Consider the following 16,713-nt stretch of genomic DNA (forward strand, 5'->3'; position numbering starts at 1 on the left):
CTAGTTTTCTAATCCATTTAGTATTAATCTTGTAAAGAACAAGTTAATCTTGAGATGCGGCAAAAAGTTATTAGGAAATCTTGATCCATCCAGCATTATATGTCTTGCATTTTGATTTGTGTGTGCTATTATGTAATATGCACATTTATTTGTATGTCCTTTTTAGATTCTCATATTTTCTCTTGTGTTTCGGTTTGTAACAGATATGAGAAAGATATTCCCATTTGAGCTATTCCACTTAGGTGGTGATGAAGTTAATACGGGTTAGTTGTTTCACACCCTCTGCTTCCATGTCATCTAGTCATGTGTTTTTGCTTCTCTTAAGAGCTTCACTTCTCGGTTTCTTGTCTGGCAGATTGCTGGAAAAACACAACTCATGTTAAAGAATGGTACAATCTTGACTCTCCCACTCTTGTCTCGTTAATTAAATACGTTAGCTAATTGATATAGAAACTCTTGCTTGTTTGTCACATTTCACCTTCCCCTTTTGCTTGATATGTTCATCATTCTCAACTGCAGGCTTCAGGGTCGCAACTTCACGACTAAGGATGCATATAAATACTTTGTACTCCGAGCGCAACAGATAGCTATTTCGAAAAATTGGACACCTGTCAACTGGTACAATCTTTTTACAAAGATTGCATTATCTGTCAAGTTCTTCAAACCTATTCTTACTGCAATGATTGATTCAAACTTATATATATGATAAATGGAAAAGGTGTTACAGTTCTAGCTTCAATAATGTCTGTTATGTTTGGCTTCAAAATCCAAAAGATTGACATGAATACTATGGAATGATCCCAGGGAAGAAACATTCAGTTCCTTTGGAAAATATCTTGATCCCCGGACTGTGGTGCACAATTGGTAAGAAACCATTGAAAACAGAAGTCTTCGTCTGATCTTGTCATAGTTTTGTATGATATATGTCAAAACCGCTGTCTAAATCTCGTTGCAGGCTAGTGTCTGATATATGTCAAAAAGCGGTAGCAAAAGGATTCAGATGCATTTTCAGTAACCAAGGATATTGGTACCTTGACCATCTAGATGTTCCGTGGGACGAGGTTTATAACACCGAGCCTCTACATGGGATCAATGAGACTTCTCAGCAAAAGCTTGTAATTGGAGGAGAAGTTTGCATGTGGGGTGAAACAGCTGATACATCCGTTGTCCTTCAGACTATTTGGCCACGTGCTGCAGCAGCTGCAGGTAAAATCTACGTGATCTTTACCTCTGTACATTTTAATGGTCTCAGTTCGGATTTGATATTGTCCTAAATCGTTATCGTTGGTGAAACAGAACGGATGTGGAGCACCAGAGAGGCAGTGTCAAAGGGGAACATAACGTTAACCGCATTGCCACGTCTACACTACTTCAGATGTCTACTGAATAACCGCGGGGTTCCAGCGGCTCCAGTTGATAACTTTTACGCGCGAAGACCGCCATCGGGACCTGGCTCTTGCTATGCTCAGTGATCCAAAACATTTCTTCTCATTGTATATGTAATGTCTCTCTTGTCTGAAATATGGTTGTTGCATTTGTTATTCTTAACTGAGTGCTTCTCTTAATTTCTCAAATCAAAGTTGGCTTTCCTTTTTTTTTCTTTCTTCTGTCTTTGCAATAAGAATGAATCATGAGAACATCAGAAATTAAATTACGATCCAAACTATTGTTAGTAGAGAGTCAGTAGAACTTAGAACTAAGCTTATGTTAGGTTTACTTCCACACTTGAAGCTATAACTAAAGAACATTAATTTCGTACAGTTGACTTAAAAGAGAAACCTAGTAACTCTCTCTCTCGAGTTTGTTACAGAAGATGCATGATTGAGTTTGTTATGGTATCAGAGCTCTTCGATCGTATGATATACACACGACGCGTCGCTCTAATTACCACAAAACATTGACTTTGTAGACACTAGAAAAAAATTAAAGATTCCTCACTATTGTAATATTTTGTTTATTGACCAATCTGATATATAATGTTGAAATATGAACTAGCAAAAATTAAAAATGGATATTTTAATCTCATCAGAATCTGTAATTTTTAATAGGTTTAATAGTGGTAAATATAACTGAAGATGCAGTTGCAGCAGAGCGCTGTTGGGACAAGGAACTGTGAGGACACATGAAGCTGCACCTAGGAACGAATGAGTGAGGTGTGACAAGGAGGCATAGCTGACGTGTCACTGTCTGTGTATGGAGATAAAGTTGATTTGGGAGATGATATATTCGGAGAATATCTCACTTGATGATTAAGGAATGTGAGACCTTGGCGAACAAGTATTTGCCTTAGACGAAGATTCGAAGATCTTCATGTTAGGGTTTTGAGTGTTTAGTATAAAATACTAAGAAAATGTAGTCGTAGGGTTTTTAACACTTTGAGAAACCTTTTGTGAGAGATTGTATACTTCGAAGCTAATCAATCAATAGCTAAGAAGGTGAGTGTTGTTCTTCTCTTAGATCTAGACTTGGGTTCTTAGATCTAGACTTGGGTTAGTTAGATAGAAAAGAGAAGAGTGCTTAGATTTGTTCTTGTAATCATTGTTTTGTGTTATAAGAATAAATAGAAAAGCGTTAGCTTGGACTTTTCCAAGCAGAAGTCTGTGGTGTAAACCTCTATACCTTTATATGACTGTGAATTGTTTTCGTTTTTTTTTAATGTATGCTTTCGTGTTCTAAGTTATTACGCTTCGAAATTTTAGAAAATGATTGAAATTTAAAGCTCTATCTATAGCTTCCTAAGGAAGGAAGACGTTTTAGTTTAATATCAACGTAAACTATAAGCTCAAATACTGAAATACGAACTCAGTCAAGTCCACATGTAATTTAGCTATGACGTTTTTGGTTAAAAACAATGATAGTTCAGCAAGCTATATAGTATTAAATCATTTTCTTAGAGACAAATATGGCATTGTGGAAAAAAGTAAAAAGATTATCAAATTGCATTGACGACGACGTGTAGGTTACAATTGTTGACCAAAGAAGAACATCAACAACAGCGACTGCGTCCTTAAATTCTCAAGAAAATCCAACGTTGGATTATATCTCACATTAAAAATTATATGGTTTTGACTAGTTCTACTCTTATCTTTTCTAACAAACAGTTAGTTATCTTTACTAAGTCGTGATATCGTAGGGTTGTGCGAGGTTCATTAATGGTGTAACTATACGAATTAGAGGCTTCTAGCTTAGAGAGGATTCTAAAAAGTTATAACAAAATTTATGTTTTATAAATTGCACACGTACGTACGTTTTAGTTATGAGTAAATGTGTATATTATACACCAACACAATAAAATTCAAAACGTGAAAAAATCAAAATTTACTAACGATGTGAGTATAGAAAAAACGTTGAAAGAACATGATAACACTATATTCTTCATAAAGTTTATGTATAAAAAAAATTCAGAAGAGATCATCACTTTCATGATTTCATCAGTCTTTTCTATTTCTTATATCTCAAACAACAATATTAATTTTCTTTAATCGAGTAAGATTATGTGTTGCTTCGAACAATAGACTATTCAAAGAGTCAAAGACACATGCAAATTGAAACTTCAGAGGACTGGCTCTTTCATCAACCTTTATTTTCACCTTTTTTCCAAAGAGCGATATTACTGCAATCTCTGGTTCAAGGTCAGGCTCAGTTTTGGCCTGGCTCAATCCACTAAAGAAAACCAATAAAAAATGCATGTTGGCCTTTAACTGGAAAAAGTAACGCTAAATTTGTGAATACAGTTGAGCAAGAAGGGTAAGTAAAATTAACATGACTAAGCTGAGTTCTTTGCATGTAAGAGAGGAAAGCACAGCGTTTTGTTTAGGATGAAACATGGAGATTGGAGAGAAACTACTAAGGGAGCTAAGAGAAGAGAAACCTAGAAGATACAAATTAAGGGTGCACACATTAATAGAGAAGATTGTTTAAATGAATACTTTTTTTAGTATTTCAGTGTAATTTTTTTTAAAAACATACTACATAGTTTATTTGTAATTCACCTACTAGTTTTCTTTAAGAAAAAAAATAAAGTTTTAAGATTCAGTTTGCTTATAAATATAGGGAATTCATAAATATATTAGCAATTGTTTTTGTATATTCACATGAAAAGTATCAAACAACACTAATAGGATACATAATACATATTTCATGCCTAAAAATCCTATAACATTTAAGGTAAATTTGATGCCTGAAATATTATTGATCACATACATTGACCAGTACTGAGAATCTTTTTGGAAACAAAATAAACTACTGCACACGGCCTGGTCAACACAAGAAACTTGCAATTGCTTTCAAAACTACTTTTCACTAAAACTTTTGACGTCTGTTTTTTTTTTACTAATTATATTGTTATTCAAACCACTGACATTATGATTCGAAATTTCGAGTGGTGATATTGGTAGAAAACGTTATATGAACGACGCAGAATAAATATTTGTCATAAAGCGGCATAAGTATAACCAAATAGTAAAAATAAAACAAAACAAAAAGTGAAAAAAAGGTAACCAAACAGTAGTGATAGATAAAAAAACTATAGAGACTAGAATTGTGTTCTAGATTTGTATTAAAATATGTTCATAACACACTTTAAACGTCAGAAAAAATGTAATAATGCAGATCGAATAAGGCCAATGCCACATTCAACGAACCACAATCCTTTTTTTTTGGTCTTATTGCAGTCGTATCAAAATAGTTTATCGTGTTCCAAAACATGACTTTGATAACACAATCGTATTATTCATTCCCCTTGGACTTGTCAATATTAGTAAATGTGGTTACTAATTAAATATTAATGCGACGTAGTAGTTAAAATAGAACAAACAAAAAGAGTATAGTATGTTTCAAGTCTATGCGGAAAAAAATATTTTGTTTCGATGAAAGAAAAGTTTATATTTCTTATCGAAGTGAAAAGACACAACAAATAATAATAATATTGCAAACAAGACAAAAATAGAGAATAAATAAAACAACAATCATCACTGTCAATTATCACGGGGGAAAGTTATTAAGAAAAATGTCTGGTCTACTCAATAATGATCAGTATCATCATGCTTTTAAGTTATTTTAATTCATCAAAATTTATTTTAGTCTTCTTAATAAATTTTGGAGAAAAAGAAAATTCAAAATGAAGCAGTTATTTTTTGTATTTAGCATTTTTTTTTGAATTGGATGGTAATTAATGCTTTGATTAAACAAGTAAGACTGAAAATGGTAATTAAAGCAGGTTTAATTTGTATGTTAAAAAAAGGTATAGTTGACCAAAGAAATCCAAAGTTAACTTAGTAGTAATTACTTTCATGTAAAGAAACTAACTGTAGAGTTAAAACATGAGAAACTCTAAATAAATTTAATTATGTTTTTGACAAGCAATAAATGAAAAATGCTGAAAAATTGGTTTCAAAGGTTTCAACGCGTTTCTATAAAAATTCAAATCAGGAGATAATTATCAATAATTAATTTAATCGTCACAGTTACTTTATAATATGCCTCAAAAATAAGTAAAATAATAATAGAAAAGGTAAAAAACGAATTATTATTTTGGTATAATTAAAAAAAAAATTACTGTTTTCTCCCACTTCCCATCTTTCCCTTTTGTTGTGTTCTTTCTTCTTCTTCTTCTTCTTCAATCTTCAGCTTTTGTTATTGCCCCCATTCTCTCTCTTCTCTTCTCTAAAGAAAAAAATAAAAAGATCCAAACTTTGACGGCTCTCTTAATCCTCCTCACTCCGTAAGTTCCAAATCTCTCTCCTTTAACTCTCATTTCTATATATAACCAACCCAGGAGAATTGCTTCATCCCCCTTTTTGTCATCATCTTTTCAGATTCTCAGTTTCTTCTGTTTCCGTTTTTTTAATAATTCAGGTTTCTGTATCGTCCTTTCTCGAGGTATTAATTCTGGTCTTATTGAATTTGGTTATAATCTCTTTTTTCTTTCCTGAATTGTGAAATCGTATGGTCAGAGTTGTTTCCTTCTTATGCGTGTTTATCTATCTTCTTTTGTCGTGTTTGATCTGATACTGGGCTCTTCTCTCTTGTTATTTTGTTTTGTTTTAGGGTTTTAAAGTCTGGGATAGACTGATTTGATTCGTGAGAGAGCTTGATGGTTAATTGTTAGATCAGATGTGGATTTATCACTGAAGTAATATGGGAGAAGCAAAGATCTTTGGTTTACAGTAGATGTTGTTGTGAGGAACAAAGTTGGAATTTTTGTGTGTGTGTTGGGGATAAAAGTTTTTAAAGTCTTTCTGAGATAAATAGATTGGATGGTGGGAAGAGAGGATGCCATGGGGAATGATGAGCCTCCTCCTGGTTCTAAGAAATTGTTTTGGCGTTCTGCCTCTTGGTCTGCTTCACGGACTGCATCACAAGTTTCCGAGGGTGAGGAGCAAAGTCTCAACATTCCCTGTCCTAACAGTTCTGGCCCCGGTCGTAGATGCCCACCTCCTCCTTTAACTCCTCGTTCCCATCACAACAGCAAGGCTAGAGCTTGTTTGCCACCGTTGCAGCCTCTTTCCATTTCTAGGAGGAGCTTAGATGAGTGGCCTAAGGCGGGTTCGGATGATGTTGGTGAGTGGCCTCATCCACCAACACCTAGCGGGAACAAAACAACCGGGGAGAGATTGAAGCTCGATTTGTCATCAACGCAGCAGCGGGTCTCAGATAAGAGCGCTGGTCTAGCTAAGAGGGAGAAGATTGCTTACTTTGATAAAGAGTGTTCAAAGGTTGCTGACCATATATACGTGGGAGGAGATGCTGTGGCAAAAGATAAGAATATATTGAAAAACAATGGGATCACGCATATCCTGAACTGCGTTGGTTTTATCTGTCCGGAATACTTCAAGTCTGATTTTTGTTACAGATCCCTGTGGTTACAGGATAGTCCGTCAGAGGATATAACTAGTATTCTGTACGATGTGTTTGACTACTTTGAAGACGTGAGGGAGCAAAGTGGAAGGATCTTTGTTCATTGTTGTCAAGGAGTTTCACGATCTACCTCGTTGGTAATTGCATATCTGATGTGGAGAGAAGGGCAAAGTTTCGACGATGCATTTCAGTATGTAAAGTCTGCTAGAGGTATTGCTGATCCTAACATGGGCTTTGCTTGCCAATTGTTACAGTGCCAAAAGAGGGTTCATGCGTTCCCGCTAAGCCCTACTTCCTTACTTAGGATGTACAGAATGTCTCCACACTCTCCTTATGATCCTTTGCATCTTGTTCCAAAACTGTTGAATGATCCATGCCCGTCTTCTCTGGATTCAAGAGGTGCATTTATCATTCATTTACCTTCTGCGATTTACATTTGGGTTGGTAGGCAGTGTGAAACCATCATGGAAAGAGATGCAAAAGCTGCTGTTTGTCAGATTGCTCGATATGAGAAAGTGGAAGCACCTATTATGGTCGTCAGAGAAGGCGATGAGCCTGCTTATTACTGGGACGCTTTTGCAAGTATTTTACCTATGATCGGGGGCTCGGTGGTTAAAATTCAACCAGGTGACAGGAAGGTCGACGCATATAATCTGGATTTTGAGATTTTCCAGAAAGCCATCGAGGGAGGTTTTGTGCCAACTTTAGCTTCATCCAACAACGAACATGAGACTCATCTTCCTGCTAGGGAAAACAGTTGGAGCTCATTGAAATGTAAGTTTGCATCAAGGTTTGAGAAGGGTTTTCGGTATGTCTCCAAAACGCCTCTGTCGAGGGTCTATTCTGATTCGATGATGATCGTGCATTCATCAGCCTCACCTTCCTCAACAACTTCTTCATCGTCATCTGCATCGCCTCCTTTCCTTTCTCCGGATTCTGTATGTTCAACAAATTCAGGCAATAGCTTAAAGAGTTTCTCACAATCATCTGGGCGCTCGTCCTTGAGATCTTCTTCTATTCCACCATCGTTGACATTGCCGAAATTTTCCAGCCTGTCTCTCCTTCCATCCCAGACTTCTCCTAAAGAATCTCGTGGTGTCAATAATTCTCCACAGCCTTACATTGAACCGTCGCCAAATAGAAAGGCTTCACCCTCTCTTGCAGAGCGTAGAGGTAGTCTGAAAGGATCTCTGAAGTTACCAGGTTTGGTTGATTCCAACAGAGGCACACCTGCTTTTACTTTACACCCGGATGATAACATTGACATAGTCTTCAACTTGGAAGGTATTAGAAATGGCGATCTAAATACAGCAAGTGACTGCAAAGAGAGAACTGCAGATTCAGATTTGCCACAGAAGGAAATGATATCCTTGATCAGTCGCAGTAGATCTGATAAACACAAATCGGGAGGTGATAACTTGGGCCAGCCTTTAGCATGTCGGTGGCCAAGTATGGAGATGATTACAGAACTGAGCAGAGGTTGCTTAGATTCAGAATCTGTTATAGCAATCCCGTTGCCAAGTGATGCTGTAGGAGAAACGGGTAGTAGGATTTTGTACATTTGGATAGGAAAGTCATTCTCTTTTGATAACAACTGTTCTCTAATAGATAGCAACAAAGCGGCGGACATTGGGGAGAATGTTGATTGGATACAGGTTGGTGAATCCATTTTGTCTCAGATGGACTTGCCAAAAGATACCCCTATAAAGGTAATTGCCAAAATCTGAGATGCTCTGATATTTTTTAGTAGTTTTAAAGTCTGCTTGGTCATCTTCGCCATGTCTTATCCAACCAAACTAAATTCGAAGATGAAAATTACAGTCCCAGCACTTTCATTACTGAAGATATAGAACCATATGATTTCAGCAGTTGTATGTACTGATTTATCTTGTAGTGTTTGCATGGTTTCAACTTGTTATGATCCTTTTGATGTGTGTAACTGATAACTTGCTTCTCTTTTTGTTCACAGATAGTTAGGGAAGCTGAGGATCAGACAGAGTTTCTTGCACTGCTGAGTGTGCTATAGCACCAGCCCGCAAGTTCTACACATTTACTCTGTTTTTTTTTTTTCTTTTTCTTTCACAGATTCCTTCGACTTCAATACTTTCCAAGTATTCCATTCAGCTTAGGTGAGAAATTTATCTGAACGCAGTTCCTAATACTGTTTCCTTACAATTTCATCCCATCTTGATCGTCACTTATGGATTATGTTTATTTGCTGTCTTATTATTATTGATTTGAGTTGAGGATGGTTGGAACAAAAAACATAAAAGCTCGAATGATCGGTTTACAAAATTCTCATAAACCTTATTGTTTTTTCTGTTTAACGTCTGATGCAGAGAGCTTTCTCTCTGTGCTTATGGAAGTTGATGTTGGAAGGAGGGAAACAGCTCTCTTGTACAGTGAGGAAAAAAAACAACTTCTATCACATTAAGTCCTCAAGGGCCATTGTTAGCATTATCAGATATAAAACTGTAAGGTAGGGCTTTATGAGGATTTTAGATAATGGACTTGTTACAAATGTTTACAAATACAGCTCAGCCACAATAGTTTTTTTTTTGTTAAACTTTTCCTTTTCGTTTATTCAAGTAAAGAACTCTGTAGGTTTTGAAGTCTAATTGAATAATTACCTTCTTAAACACTTAACTCCAATTTCTATCACATTAAGTCCTTTTCTTTTACTACTGTTTTCCTTGCCCTCCAATTTCGTTTTTGCACAAAGTTCTCTTTTTTTCTCTCTCTAAAACTGTAAAACTGTAAAACCAAACAAAATGTCATTTCTGTTTCTCCTCAAGGCCTCAATTGGTGTGTCTACTGTACATGTAGATTTTATTCCATTCATGAGACATGTTTTTCTAAAACTCAAAATTAAAGAAGGATTTGGTTAGAATAAGCATCAACAGTTTGATGTCCCAATCTTGGTTTTTTTACTTTTTAGTTTCAGTTTCTATTTGTACAATGAATACGTTCACAAAATCTTCTTGTAGTAAATTTCATCACTTCATCAATTTTTTAACCTAGTTTCTAATTGGGCTCATATAAAAGAAGCCCATTACTGTATTCAAGGCCCAAAATGGAATCAATCTAGGGTTTACTCTTTGATTTCATTTTCACTTCACCTTTACAAATAAATAAAAAAACCTCAGAGCGACTTCGAAGCTGCTGATTTTTTAGGGTTTCTTCTGTTTCGCCGCTCAGGTTCGTCCTTCTCATCACTCTCGATCTCCCGTTCTAACCCCTTCTTCTCAGCTTTCAATTGCTATCATTTTCTTTACTGATTTGATTTTCTGGGTTTTTGCAGATTTCGTTGAAAGGATCTATCTTTGAGTAATGGCTCCAGCTAAAGGTGAGGCCTTTTTTTTTTTTTTTTTTTCCGTTGTTATCTGCTTTGTTTCTTGTTACTTTGATTAGTAAATTTGATTCCAAATCGTCATCAAAGTATGCTGCTATTCACGATTGCTTATTTATCAATATCCAATACTGTAACTGAACAGCTTTCTGAAATGTATGATTCTTGCCTGGCTCTGTTAATATATCGTGTTTTGATCATTACGTCTTCTCTTTCTCGTGCTGATGTGACCTTTCTCTGTTATGGTTTCATCTGATCTTGTGCTTTGTTTCTCTGTGATTTGCAAAACTTTTTTTTATGATCTGTCTTTTTAGAAATGAGTCTGAGCTTTGATATGGTATTGAACATAATGTTTTTTGGGATTATGACGGTTGTTTAAAATGTATATGCATTCGTGAATAGTTCATATACAAATTCAGGTTTTACAATTCAGTTTTTCAAATTGGTTCAATGCTCCATTGTTTATTGCAGTTGATGTCACCAAGAAGGCCGACCCTAAGGCCAAGGCCTTGAAAGCTGCCAAAGCAGTGAAATCTGGCCAGATCATTAAGAAGTCTGCTAAGAAGATCAGGACAAAGGTGACTTTCCACAGGCCAAAGACATTGAGCATTCCTAGGAATCCCAAGTACCCACGACTCAGTGCGACGCCAAGGAACAAATTGGATCATTACCAGATCCTCAAGTACCCTCTCACTACCGAGTCTGCCATGAAGAAGATCGAAGACAACAACACCTTAGTCTTCATTGTTGACATCCGTGCTGACAAGAAGAAGATCAAAGATGCTGTCAAGAAGATGTATGACATTCAGACCAAGAAAGTCAACACCCTCATTAGGTAAAAACACACTTGGAAAACTGAAAACATCACTTTAGTTTTCGTTTTTTTTACTTGAAGAGATGATGTTATATAATGTATCTTTTTGTTACAGGCCCGATGGAACGAAGAAAGCGTATGTGAGGTTGACTCCTGATTATGATGCTTTGGACGTGGCTAACAAAATCGGGATCATCTAAATCTCATCCATCTGTCAGCTCTGTGATTTCACTTTATCGGGTTGAAAACAGACTTCTGCTTTTTCTTTTTCCATAGTCTCCAGTTTTGCTAGAGAAATTAAGATATTATCTTTTGTTATATGCTTTTTTATCTTTGGATTCGAAGATTATTAGGTTTGGTATTTGTTGATGAGTCCGTATCTTCTCTTTAGTTCTTGTTCCAATCTCTTTCTTTATTCTTCTACCTCTATGATCCCGGTTTAGTTTTAAACCAACTCAAAATTCAATTGTCTTCATATCTTATTATAAATTTATTTAGGTATTTTTGAATGATAGAGTACTGAACACTCCGTTGTGGAGCCCGAGCACTACCAATCTGTACGCGAGAAATTCGTGGTTATAAAACGTTACAATACTGTATATACATATATGAATTGTTTATTTGCTTGTTGCCAAAATAAGAGAGGAAACATCATTGAGTCTCCTAATGTCGGGTATTGATTGATAGTCGGTAAATAAAATCATCAAAACCTAATAATAAGTTTGCGATGGGTTACACGAATCTGTTAAGCCACGTTATCTGGTGATGATTGCACTAAGCTTCTTATAATATGCAATGAAAGGATGATATTCATTGGGACCTAAAAACTACGGATTGGGCACAAACCGTCCTGTTGTGGGAACGTGTTCGAGTTGGTGTCTTGTCTTTAGAACCGCGGTATTTTAACATATGGGTTCGCTAAAACATCTTATGTGAAACATGTTAAATTGGGAGTATGGTATTGTTCTTTGACACTCTTTTATTTTTGTATATATAAAGGCTATGTTATGGGCTTCTCTTTATCCATCGAAGACAGATAAACAAATATGAGCAATCATCAAACTGTGAGATACTTTTCTCTCATGTCCCATCTTTCTTTTTCTTCTATTATCTTCAAAATTATGAGATTAGCATTTTGATTTTGTGTTATCTTTTTTCATCATATGATTCCATGGAGATTATCGATCGTGTGTTTCTTCTGTCTATGTAATCTGAAATTACTTGATTTTTTTGTTTGTTTTTTGTTTTGGGGAGAAGCAGGTGTTGAGGCAATTGGAGCCATGGTGTGAACTTAAAGACAAAGTGGTTCTTGTGACAGGAGCTTCTTCTGGTATAGGAAGAGAGATCTGTCTTGATCTGGCTAAAGCTGGCTGTAAGATTATCGCAGCAGCTCGTCGTGTTGATCGACTCAACTCTCTCTGCTCTGAAATTAACAGCTATAACTCAACTGGAATCCAAGCTGCAGCTGTTGAGCTTGACGTTTCATCAGATGCAGCTACAATTCAAAAAGCGGTCAAGGAAGCTTGGGAAATCTTTGAAAAGATCGATGTGTTGATCAACAATGCCGGAATCAGAGGCGAGGTCAAGACGAGTTTGGATGTGTCAGAGGATGAGTGGGAGAAAGTCTTCAGGACCAACTTAACCGGACCTTGGTTAGTCTCCAAATACGTGTGCCTTATGATGCGTGACGCTAAACGCGGTGGCTCGGTGATAAACATCTCATCGATCGCAGGGCTTCACCGCGGGTTGTTGCCCGGTGGACTCGCATGTGCTTGTTCCAAAGGCGGAGTTGACACTATGTCGAGGATGATGACACTTGAGTTAGGCGTTCACAAGATCAGAGTAAACTCGATCGCACCGGGGCTTTTCAAGTCAGAGATTACAGAAAGTCTCCTGCAGAAAGAGTGGATGAAGAACGTGACCGGGCGTGTTGTCCCGTTAAAGGTGCAACAAACTGTGGATCCCGGGCTTACCTCTCTTGTTCGCTATCTCATTCATGACTCTTCTCAATATGTGTCCGGGAACACATACATTGTCGATTCCGGAAATACATTGCCCGGTGTGCCCATTTTTTCATCTCTCTGAATTTTAAACCCATATCTTGTGCAATAATAAGTGAATACATTTACACATTCTCTACCACTTTAGAAACTTTACATACATCATTAAAGTTTTTACAAGATCAAACCAGCACAAAAAATAAAGGAAAAGACAAAATAAACATTTTCCCGAATGATTTACCAACCCTTCTAAAATCTTCGGATTCAATGAACAAAATCGATATACAGTACCTTGGAGAACGAAGCAATGACCATGACCTACTTCTGAAGCTTCGTCTCCAAAAAAAGAATACGCAGGTCGAACACCATGGAAATCTACATCTACAGGCACTATCTGCTACAGAACTAACCGTGGTTGTATAAATCCTTTTTAGCATTTAGCTGTCCCTCCCGGGAATTATTGATCAGAGATGCCAAAATCATTTCTATCATCGAGAGAGCCTCAAACTCTATATTAGTCGATGTTGGCGTAAACCTTTACCGAAATGTGGTTGCATCAAACGGACATACAATCCATTCTTTGCTGTTAAAGAATCATGTGTACCTTCCTCTACTATCCTCCCTCCATTGAGAACCACAATGTTATCCACATGTCTCATCATAGCCGCTCTATGTGCTATTAGAATCGTTGTTTTGTTCCCCATTATCAATGTGTCAAGAGCCTCCTGCACAACCCGGCTCGATTCAGATTCGATAGACGAGCTTGCTTCATCTATTAAGATGATGGGAGCATTCTTCAGCACTACCCGCGCTATCGCTATTCTCTGTTTCTGTCCCGGGGTAAGTTCCACGCCTCTCATCCCGATATGTGTGTCGTAACCGTGAGGTAAGCTGCTGATGAAATGGTGAGCATTTGCAATTCTTGCTGCTTCCTTCATCTCAGCTTCACTCGCATTATGTCTTGCATATATGATATTCTCTCTGATTGTTGTGGAAAAGATTATGGGTTCTTGCTGAACCAAACCCATGTGGCTTCTCAACCATCTCAAATTATACAACTTCAAGTCTCTCCCATCTAGTAGGACTTGACCAGCAACTGGGTCGTAGTATCTCTCTACTAGTGAGATTATTGTGCTTTTTCCAGAACCCGAAACGCCAACCACAGCTACGGTCTGTCCGCCACTGATTTTCAGACTGAAGTTGCTCAGCACAAGTACCTCGGGTCGAGTTGGGTAGCAGAAGTCGATGTTCCTCAGTTCAATGCTTCCGTAGACATTAGGCGGTTTGAGAGCAGAGTTATCATCTGGTTCAATTGTAGGGACTCGATCTATGATCTCAAAAACTGAAATGAGAGACTTACGTCGCTTGAGGATGTACGGTGCTAATCCAAATGGCTCGACAAGGGCAAATGTAGCAAATGAGAAAACCATGTACTCTGTTATAGCTGTGGATAATTTCATATATCCGCGGTTAACAGATAACGCAGTGCACCATAGGAGGAGCGCATTGCAGGCGAAAAGAAGAAACTGTGAGAAACCAAACGCAAAACCAATGACCATCCCATGGAGAAAGCTCTGTCTGAGTATCCGCTGGAGCTGCATCCTGTACAGTTCCATCACTTTGTTACCAGCACAGAAAGCAACAACAGTGTAGATGTTTCTAACAGCATCCTCGAGGACTAAAGATGCCTTTCTATGCATCTCCTGTATGCCTTTTGAGAATCCGCCAAGCCACAGTTTCTGCAAAATCGTTTTGGGGATGATTAGAATGTTGTGTCTGCTGAATAAATAAACATTTCTGAGCTACGTGCATTGAGAATGAGGAAAAAGAATGAGATACATGCTAAATCTCTACTTGAGTTTGAAGGTTTGCAAAATCAGAAACACATGTCATAGAGGGGATAATGAACACAAACTGACTAAAATATAATACTCAATTTCAAAAAAAATTCTAGAAGGAACAATGCAAACCTGAGCAATGGCAGAAAGTGTGAGAATTGGCAAAGTTGCCAATGCAACAAGGGCCAAACGCCAACCAAGCAGCAACCCAATAAGAAGAGCAACAATAACGGCAAAACTATCTTGAATAAATATTGAAAGCCTGTTGCTGAAGGCAGCTCGGACAAAAGTAGCATCATTTGCTAAACGCATGGATAACGTATCTGGACTGTTCTCTTCATCATCGAACCATCCAACTTCATTACGCAGCATTGCTGTAATATCAGGAAAATTAATGAACTGAGGCAAGTAAAAATAGTTAAAATTTGGTGAAGTAAATTATAATGAGTAAAAAATTTCCAATACCTGAGAACATCATCCTCCGAACTCTCTCCGTCATTTTCTCCCCCATTATGCCAAAATAGAAGTGCTGCAAGAAATTGGCAACAACTGTCACAATCCCCATGCAGGCAATGATTAAACACCATTTGTCAACCTCCTCGCGCAGGTGGCCTCCTTTGCTTTTATAATATTCTGTCACTACCAACGCAATGACATAAGCCAGAAGAGGATTGAAAGAGCCAAAGATGGCAGCACCAAGACTCCCTAATACAGCATAAAGCCACTCTGGGAAACTAAGCTGTGCCAACCTCCAAAATGAAGGTGACTTCTTGTGTTGAGCATCCTTAGCCCACTTACCATTTGCTGTAGTGTCATCAGAAAAACTAAGAGGACGACTAAACGTCTGTGAATGAGAACGCTCGTTTTTAGGATCGGATGTTAAAAGGGGTGAAACAGGGGACTCAGGATCTGAACCGTTTGATTTTTGACGGGGACACTGAACATCAATTTTAGGAAGTTCTGGTAACCTCATCTCGAAACTATCTTGCCTTTTGATAGTTGGCTCTTTATCAGCATCGTCCAGAGGCAAGCCATTTTCCCCCACTTTCTCAGGTGCAGGGCTATGATCATTAGGTGATTCTTCAGTATTAAAACACAGGTCCTGGGGACGGAACACACCATTACCTCTCTGAAGAGATGGAGACTTGATCATTTTGGGTGATGATGGTTCTTGGATGCCACAGTCAGCTGACGAGTCTCTCTCAACCTGAAACACCGCAGACTCCTTGTAGTTCCTAACTGGCATCCTGGACCAACATAAAAATTCCTTCACAAGTAAGCACCAGAAAATTCACACTCCTAGAGATTATAACAACAGAAACCAATGCCCAAACATATAGTCTGCCACATGACTACTACACGACTTAATAATTAAGTTCTAAGCTATCATACCTTCTTGGAAGCTTTGTTGCTTCTTCACACTTCAGAAGCTCAGCATACAGCCCACCAAGATTTATCAATTCATCGTGTGTACCCATTTCAACGAGCTGACCTTCCTCCATCACGGCAATATAGTCAGCATTTCTAATCAAACTTAATCGTCGGGCTATTATTATCGTTGACCGTCCCAACATCAGAAGATCGAGAGCCTCCTGAACAATTCTTTCAGCTTCGAAGTCTAGTCCTCCAGTTACTTCATCTAGCAGAAGAATTGTTGGGTTCAAAAGCACAGCTCTAGCAATCGAAAGTTTTATTTTCTGCTCCTCTGTCATTGATAAACCGGCTCTCCCGACCTAAAAGACAAACAAGGCATTTCCCACTTCAATGTTGAATACCAACTGAAAGAAAACAGGATTTCATAACAGTCTTTTTTCAAATGATGTCTACCTGAGTTTCATATCCTTTTTCAAGTGA

The 16,713-nt window shown here is 37.6% G+C and overlaps 5 protein-coding genes across 11 annotated transcripts in view; 4 read left to right on the forward strand and 1 right to left on the reverse strand.

The window, feature by feature from the left end:
* Positions 1-1,600, forward strand: part of LOC104781406 (beta-hexosaminidase 1) — a 6,168-nt gene extending 4,568 nt beyond the window's left edge. Inside the window, exon 15 of the mRNA XM_010506074.2 lies at positions 1,297-1,600. Within this exon, the coding sequence (XP_010504376.1) occupies positions 1,297-1,472 (176 nt within the window). The 3' untranslated portion in view covers positions 1,473-1,600. The remainder of the gene's footprint in view (positions 1-1,296) is intronic.
* Positions 5,597-9,504, forward strand: LOC104781407 (protein-tyrosine-phosphatase MKP1). Of its 4 annotated transcripts, XM_010506078.2 has the most exons (6): positions 5,597-5,722; positions 5,817-5,880; positions 6,049-8,061; positions 8,143-8,567; positions 8,828-8,987; positions 9,198-9,504. In XM_010506078.2, exons 3-5 carry the CDS (start codon positions 6,258-6,260, stop codon positions 8,882-8,884), a joined length of 2,286 nt encoding a protein of 761 aa, XP_010504380.1. In that variant the 5' UTR covers positions 5,597-5,722; positions 5,817-5,880; positions 6,049-6,257; the 3' UTR covers positions 8,885-8,987; positions 9,198-9,504. The 4 variants fall into 4 exon arrangements, with proteins under 4 accessions (XP_010504380.1, XP_010504377.1, XP_010504378.1 ...); XM_010506075.2 differs by having other exon boundaries at positions 6,049-8,567; XM_010506076.2 differs by having other exon boundaries at positions 5,619-5,722; positions 5,857-5,880; positions 6,049-8,567.
* Positions 9,956-11,438, forward strand: LOC104781408 (60S ribosomal protein L23a-2). The gene is made up of 4 exons (XM_010506079.2): positions 9,956-10,056; positions 10,160-10,204; positions 10,679-11,042; positions 11,137-11,438. Exons 2-4 carry the CDS (start codon positions 10,189-10,191, stop codon positions 11,219-11,221), a joined length of 465 nt encoding a protein of 154 aa, XP_010504381.1. The 5' UTR covers positions 9,956-10,056; positions 10,160-10,188; the 3' UTR covers positions 11,222-11,438.
* LOC104781412 (3-oxoacyl-[acyl-carrier-protein] reductase FabG-like) overlaps positions 11,555-16,713 on the forward strand; it is a 5,322-nt gene continuing 163 nt past the window's right edge. The window contains exons 1-3 of one of the 4 annotated variants that reach the window (XM_019244799.1): positions 11,555-11,918; positions 12,021-12,085; positions 12,279-13,072. In XM_019244799.1, the coding sequence (XP_019100344.1) occupies positions 12,068-12,085; positions 12,279-13,072 (812 nt within the window). In that variant the 5' untranslated portion in view covers positions 11,555-11,918; positions 12,021-12,067. Of the gene's footprint in view, positions 11,935-12,020; positions 12,086-12,278; positions 13,154-16,713 lie in introns of those variants that run through there. The other 3 variants (XM_010506083.2, XM_010506082.2, XM_010506084.2) reach the window with 3 other exon arrangements.
* On the reverse strand, positions 13,138-16,704 carry LOC104781411 (ABC transporter B family member 20-like). The gene is made up of 5 exons (XM_019244798.1): positions 16,687-16,704; positions 16,252-16,592; positions 15,325-16,106; positions 14,992-15,233; positions 13,138-14,760 (listed from the first exon to the last, which is right to left on the reverse strand). Exons 2-5 carry the CDS (start codon positions 16,569-16,571, stop codon positions 13,531-13,533), a joined length of 2,574 nt encoding a protein of 857 aa, XP_019100343.1. The 5' UTR covers positions 16,572-16,592; positions 16,687-16,704; the 3' UTR covers positions 13,138-13,530.

Source organism: Camelina sativa, chromosome 4 (assembly GCF_000633955.1).
Source record: "Camelina sativa cultivar DH55 chromosome 4, Cs, whole genome shotgun sequence".
In the NCBI taxonomy this organism is placed as follows: domain Eukaryota; kingdom Viridiplantae; phylum Streptophyta; class Magnoliopsida; order Brassicales; family Brassicaceae; genus Camelina; species Camelina sativa.